The 7,555-nt window shown below is 41.1% G+C and overlaps 1 protein-coding gene across 1 annotated transcript in view; it reads left to right on the forward strand.

Moving 5' to 3' along the window:
- Positions 1-4,816: 4,816 nt before the first annotated feature.
- The window catches only part of SAXO1 (stabilizer of axonemal microtubules 1), a 23,437-nt gene continuing 20,698 nt past the window's right edge, over positions 4,817-7,555 (forward strand). Inside the window, exon 1 of the mRNA XM_085326247.1 lies at positions 4,817-4,956. Within this exon, the coding sequence (XP_085182373.1) occupies positions 4,817-4,956 (140 nt within the window). The remainder of the gene's footprint in view (positions 4,957-7,555) is intronic.

Consider the following 7,555-nt stretch of genomic DNA (forward strand, 5'->3'; position numbering starts at 1 on the left):
GCTGACCTGAGCTCTGGAGCTTGTGACTTCACACAGGTTCCCTGGGTGACTGTCTTGCAGCTTCTATGCCCTTCAGGAGAGGCTTAAAAGCAGAAGCCGTAGAGCCCTGGTCAGAAAGCTACCAAAAGGACTTCAGCATTTTGCCGCAAGGAAGGAGCTGATCAGCTGGGATGTGTAGTGCACASTGCACCTGTGTCATGTGTTCTTACCTTGCTTCTGCATGTCCCCAGAACTGTTTTTGACATTATTGTCTGCAGGGACTACTGCTGAAAAGGCTTTCTGCAATAGAGGATCTACTGGGGAAAGAGCTCAACCATAACTGTTTTTCCTATCAAACATGTCTCCTGTGCCTTCACCTGAAGTCTCATCCTTGAAGTGCATTTGCCAGCTGTGCTCCTGTGGGTATGTAGAAGGAGAGCCTAGGAGGAGCTTGGAATTGTGGTTTCTTGGTGGTAGGCTGCACTGATGCTTGCGGCTGCTCTTCACTGCTAAGGTTTGCATGTTACACATAAAGAGATTTTAGAACAGTGTTAAAAGCAAGAGATACTTTTCCTCACACTATATTTTCAACTTTTTTTAAAAAAATCATAGGAGTAAGGAGGTGTGAATACCTGTAGGGAGACTTCCACAAGCTTTTTTTAATACACACACACACATGCACACATATGTATTTATAATGTGGATTGCCTGTCTAGGAGAAGAGCTTTCATGTTTTGGCCATAAATCTGCCTTTGAACTGGTGTTAATTGGGTTGGTGAGTCTGTGTCACTGTGTACAAAGGAACACCTCCTCTGTAAACATGCAACTTGTGGGGGGAAAAAAATGTAGGGTGAGGACTATACAAATGGAAAATACAACTAAAAATAACATACTTCATTAAAAGTTTTGGCAGTCTCAGCCCAGTGAGCCTATGCCCTTTCTCTCTTTTCTTGAAGAACAAGGAAACTAACTAAACTAACTGACTAAAGTTCACAAACTAAGGCATGTAATCTGAATTAGTCAAAGATAGAGTTTTTTCTAATCATAATTTTACCTTGAGAAACAGTGGTCAGCTTTAGGGTTTTTTGCATAAGGTCCATTCTCCCAAATTTACAGGTTAAGAGTAAAATTATGGTCCATCACCACAGAAACGCTGAACTTARAGACGATCTACTCTTATGTTGCATTATGATTGTCGTGAAGTGTGGCGTTGTGGAAGTCGACTTCCCTGAAATGAGATGTCTGTCTTCCACTTGAGGGAGCACTTTTCAGCAGTTTCATGATGTCATTTTCACAGTGTAGAAGTTAAAACTTGTGCACTCAAATTTCCTGCTCTCAGGTAACAGACTGACAGTTGCCAAACTCAAGAAGAATTGTGTAGAACCCAGTGAAATTCTTCCCAGTACTGGAAAGTATGGGAAAATAGGGGATCCCTCTTCAGGCCTTGACTTGAAGAATATGAAAACTAGACAGAGGTGGGCCTGCAAAGAGCTTGGTGCTGCAGAATGCCAGGTATGCGCAAATCCTTTTTAAACCAGTGGGTGATGTAGGCACTAAGCACTTCTGAAAAGTCAGACCTAGAGGGTTCAGAGGCTTCATCTTCAGCACAACACAGAAGTTCCTCAGAAATGTCATAACACGAGGAAGAACACATATATACACTTATTCTTGTAGCAGTCTTTCTAACTTTGCCAGTTCTGCTTAACTCGTGTCTGTGTCAATATGATAAAAAGTAGCGTGCTGCAAAAGTAGATCTGCAGAGCAGTCAGTATTGAGGATCTGGCATGCATTCAGTGTATATTTTAGAAGGAGGAAAAGGGACTGTTCTGGATTACATTTAATATGCTGCTGTGTATTGGATAGCCCGGTGTGATTGTGTAGGTGCTCTCCTGAAGTGTGCACATGCACCTTATGATTTAGCTTGGTCCRAAGAGAAGACAGGATGCACTCTTGAAAAGTGCTCTGTGGTGCAAACCAGAATGCAGAAGGAGAGAGGACCATAAACTCACTTCAAAAGTGTTCTCCTGATCCAAATGCTAATGTGTAGACCGAATGAATAACTAAATTGGATTTATATGCAGCAAGGCTGTATTGAGGGACTCAGGTGGTAGAGAAATGGGCAGTTTGTGGAATAAGAAATGCACTCAAACACATGCTCTTATCAGTCTACGCAGTCCTTGATGACTTACTGGCAGGTCAAAAGGTCCTTGAAGAGGCAGTATTGAATAGGTGAAGGGAAGGAAGGTGAGTTAGAGTCCTTGGTGGTGACAGGGACAGCAGGCAGATCATTAACAACTCTAACAATCACAAAATCATAGAATAGTTGAGGTTGGAAGGCATCTTTGGAAATGGTCTAATCTAGTTCCTCTGCTCGAAACAGAGCCAGCTTCACAACAGTGTCCCGTCAGGTTTTGAATATCTCCAGGGATAGAGACTCCACAACCTATTTGGGCAACCTGCTTCAGCATTCAGCCGCCCTCACTGTGGAGAAGTTTTTTCTTATGTTTAAATGGAGTTTCTGTATTGTGCCTGTTGCCTCTTGTTCTGTCACTGGACATGACTGACAGGAGTCTAGCTCCATCCTCTTTACTCTCCCGCATCAGGTGTCTATACACATGGGTAAGATGCCCCTAGAGTCTTACCTTTTCTAGAATATACAATCCTAACTCTCTCAACATTTTGTATGGCAAGTGCTTCAGTCCCTTCATTTTGCCAGACTCACTCCAGTAGGTTCACATCTCTCTTGTACTGAAGAGCTCACAACTGGAGCCAATACTCCAGATTTGGCCTCACCAGGGCTTAGTAGAGGGGAAGGGTCACCTTCTTCATCTCTTGGCAACACTCAGCCTAAAAGATGAGTCTCCAGACCATGATGATGTATGGGTTTATTCCTGCCCTGGTATAGGACTCTGCATTTCTCTTTGTTTAATTTCCTGAGGTTCCTCTCTGCCTTTCTCTCCAGCCTGTTGAGGTCCCTCTCAATGGCAGGACAGCCTTCTGGTGTATAATCAGTTGTTTAACAGCTGCTGTTTCTCCCCATTTTGTACCATTTGCAAACTTGCTGAGGGTGCACACTATCCCTTCATCCAGGTCATTGATGTAAAGGTTCATCAGTATTGGCCCAAGGATTGACCCTGGGGGACACTACTGGATGGAGGACTGGCCTCCATCTGGAATCTACACCTCTAATCACAACCCTTTGAACCTGGCAGCTCAACCAATTTTCAGTCCAGCTCACTGTTTGCGCACCTAGCCTGCACTTCACGAACTTGCCTATGAGGATGTGTCAGAAGCCTAGCTAGAGCTGAGATTAAACAGTACCTACTTTTCTCCCTTCTTCTACCTAGCTGGTCATCTCATCATAGAAGGCTATCTATCAAGTTGATGAGGCGTGATTTCCCTTTTGTAAATCTATGCTAGCTACTCTCGATCATCATCATATGCTTCATGTGTTTGGAAAAGACTTCCAGGACTACTTAGTCCTTTGCCTTTCTGGGGATCAAGATGAGTATTTTAGGAGCATTAAATGCTGAAATGGGAAATAAAATTTTAAAACCTTGAACTATTAAAAAGGGCAATTGTGAAAATAAGATAAAAAAAATGGACTGCAACGTTTAACTTCCAATTAAAAATATTTTCATTAAACTATCAACCTATTTTCATGGATTATTGAACAACAGCACCTTCTGATGGAAAACAGCTGTCAGAAATGCCTGGCTCTTTCTAACAAAATTAGTGTCAGTGGTACAACAGCACAGATAATTGCTCTTGGCAGAGTTTTGAAGATAGCTACTGATACAAATGCTAAGTTTCTAAATTCACCTGGGAATTTGTGACCTCCAATCCATTCTCAGTTTCCTTTCTTGGTGGTAAAGCTTATATTTGAACATACCAGTAGGACTATTTCCTGGCCCATGAGAACAAGACTAGTTGTATCGTGTGTACATACTGTATTATCCTTGTCAGCCTTGTAAAGCATTCTGCAAACTCTGCGTCTGACTTTTCTTTGGATGGTCTGCTGGAGTAATTTGTAGGCCTGCATTTTATACCCCTGGTAATATTTGACGTTCAGTTGAAATGCAGAACATTGCCTTCTGAGTAATCTTACTGTCAGTATGTTGGTCTAAATAATTAAAGTAATGGCTGTCTCAAAAATAATTTATGTGACCAAGCTGAGTTTAAGAGCTAATTGGATTAAATGGATTGGAAACAGTGGTCATCTTTTGTTCTAAATAAAGGTAACTTTCCCATCTGCATAGTTCTTCATCTGTATGCTTTCTCTTCATCACTAATTTAACTTCAAAGATAAAGAATTTGCTGCTCTATATTACACATATGGGAAGAAGTGCCTTAGGCAGGTGAATCCTAGATCTCCCCTTAGGATGAAATCATATGGGTTTCTAATGTCCCAGCATGTGTCATTTTGTCATTTGCTCAGGTCTCCAGGTAGGAGAGAATAATCAGGCCTAAGTGCTAGAAGTGAGTGGGACTGTTGTAGCTTTGACTTTATTAATGTTTCCTTGTTCTGCCTGTTTGATGCTAAATAGGCTGGTCACCTTTCACAATTTTATTTGTATTTCATCTCTTTACAATTCATGCCTCTTTGATATGTGTTTTACTGTTCCTGGATTAATGCATTTTTCCAAGTAAAACAACAACTACTGCTTAATGCTGCAGTCACTTTGTTCCTCTGACTGTTACTGTCCGAATTACTGCAKGTATGGCAAAGAGTCAGTGAAGGGAGCTTTTTGCAAAGGATCCCACAAGAGATTCTTGCTAGGGCTTTACTCCACGAGTAATATTCTCTTGGTTTACTGTAAGATAAAAGTTGACGATAATGGGAGCAGGAATTGGCTGTCACCAAGTTTCTGCACTTGGTTTTTCCCGAATGTTTGACCGGGAGATGGCAGCAGCCTGCCGGGAACCACGCGTTGTCGCTCCCTCTGGCTGTTCTCTCTGGGAGAGAGGAAGGCTGAGGTTAGTCACAGTTTTCTGTCTTTCACTGCTAGATAAATGGATAAATATGAAGGTACTGGGCTAAATACTTTGAACTGAGTAGTTTACCCCAACTCATGGTCAGAAAAAGGAAAGTGCAAAGGAATAAGTCAAATAGTTTTGTGGGCTTCTAGGTCTGTCTGGCTCCTCTGCAAGTCCTGGCCTTTGTTCCTGAACTTCTCTGACAGGCTTTTATTTGGCAGTCTTTACTCTTTTGAGTGTATTTGTTAGAAGAAAAATCAAAAGGAGTAGAGCTGATGCTTAAATAAGTTTGCATTTGTTGCACATTGCCTTTCTGTACAGGAAAAGGTTTCTTCTGTTTCCTAGAATTATTTTTCCTAGTGATAAATGTTAGTTAAGTGTGGATACTCCTTTGCTGTGATAAAGATAACAAAAGTAGAGAGAATTAGGTCTCGTATGATGCAGAAAGATTTCTTATTTTCAGTGAAAAGTCTGTGTAAATATTGATATTCAGCAGGTCATACAAATGTGTAATCATCTCTTTAGTGGAAAATAAGCTATGTTATTCAGAGAAACAATGATTTTTTTTTACATATAAAGACATAATCTTTATTACAGTAAGTGTTTATCATTACCCAGCTCATAATGTCAGAATTTAGATACATCTATGAATTGTCTATATGCAGTGTGTTCAAATAGTGCAGAAAAACTTTGTCACTGGCAAAACTCTCCTCTTGAAAAATATAATGAGAGGAAACTGTTTTTCTTAAATAAGAAATAAAACACAAAATACAGCCCATGTGATTCATTATGCTGTTGTCTGATAACACCTGATGCCAAACCCTCAGATTTCTGTGTGTCTGATACTGAAAGATTTTCCGTATAGGTAGGGTTTTGCCCATATCACCTTGTTAGCTTCCAGTGGCAACCTTTGGGCTGAATCCAATATACCATACTACAAATGCTAAGTGTCATTGCCACTTCTTCTCACATGCTGATTTCTAATCCACATCTGTAACAGGGATGTGCCAGCAGCTATTTTTACTGACCTGTTACAACAAAACAGGTAAACATTCCCAAAACAAACCAAAATAAAATTATTGAAATYGATTCTTAAGTCAGTGTTTCCACAGATTCCCTGTGGAAAAGTTGGTATTTGGTTGTATAATTTAAACTGTAACATATGCCACATATACTGAGGGTCTGTCTTAAGCTTCTACAAGCAACGGTAATTCTGGTGTCTCCTAGCTTTTGCATACTAGATTTTGTACCTTTGTCTCTGTTAATTGTTATAAGATATGATATGCATTCCTCAAGAGAAGTACTATATCAGAAAACTTTGAATTCCATAATTGAGAACACTACAATTATTTGAAAAAATAATCACAATGTTAGTATAAAAATGATTCTTTCAGTGTGCAAGATGGTAGAAGTCCATTAACACATGACATTCAGTTAGCTTTGGTTTTGTACTTGCACTCCATGTGAGCTTCACCGAAGGGCTTTCAAGCCAGTCTGACAAACAACTTTGCACAAGCCAAGAGACTGGAAAAAAATAAAAAAGAAGGTTGTCAGAGTCAAAAATTTCAAGCACTCACATATGTTTTTATTATAAGTGTTACTGTGTATTCCACATAGCATTAAAAGCTTCCAAACACTTTCACTCWGTCGTATTTGCTTTTTAAATAGACTGAGTACCTATTGTTAGAGAGCTATTTATGAATAGTTACATAAATTGCTTGTAATGTGAATTTATGTAGCTGCAAGTCAATGCAGTGGTATAAGGCTCCTTAGCAGGCCAAAGGCACGCTACATTGTGCCAGGTTATTTTACAGCTAGGCCAAGTTTCTGAGTTACAGAGTTAAATTGTTCCCTACAAATAAAACCCCAATTTTGAAGTTAGCTGCTCTTTCCAGCACTTGAACTCCACTTCTCCCTCCTCCCACGCTTTTTCCTTCCCACTGATGTGGTGGGTAACCTTTTGTCTCCGCAGGGTCTTTGTAGTCTCCCCAGGCCCTTGGGGTCCCTCCGTGCTGCCTTCTCCTCCGGCTTCCCGGGGCCCGGAGGCATCTTTCCGTGCTGCCTCCCCCCACCCTGCCCACATGGGCTCCTTCAGACCCCGGCAGCTTTCCCCTGCCACTTCTGGCCCCCACTGCGTCTTTCTCAGCTCCTCTAATAGACCTGAGAGCGTTTGCTCGTGGCTTGTAGCCACTCTCCCTCCACATGCCTGATTGCTGCTGCAGAGACTTTCCTGATGGGAGATTTGCAGGGACTGTGTTTAGCTATGGGTGTGCTTTGGCTCTTACAGTGTTTCCCAGCCATGCGTGCAAAGCGTTTTGTCAACAGAGAAGTACTGCCTTGCACTCTGGAGGGTTTCTGGGGGTCCAATTCAGGGGTTAGAGTAGCCAGTGTTAAGACATCTGTGATTATATAAGTGTTGTTCAATAACTGTATCTGAATTTCCAGAAGAATTTGCATTTTGATGCATAGAAATGACCATATGGGAAGCAATTGTCTAAATTAGGACAAAAACAAAGGGGTAATTTATTTTCCCCTCAGTAGGGTATACAAGTAATTTGGAAAGTTGTCTAGATGCACATTACCTCCTCCCCCCTCCAAA

The sequence above is a fragment of the Rhea americana genome, unplaced genomic scaffold, assembly GCF_003343005.1.
Source record: "Rhea americana isolate MKP2758 unplaced genomic scaffold, rheAme1 scaffold_129, whole genome shotgun sequence".
NCBI classification, from domain to species: Eukaryota; Metazoa; Chordata; class Aves; order Rheiformes; family Rheidae; genus Rhea; species Rhea americana.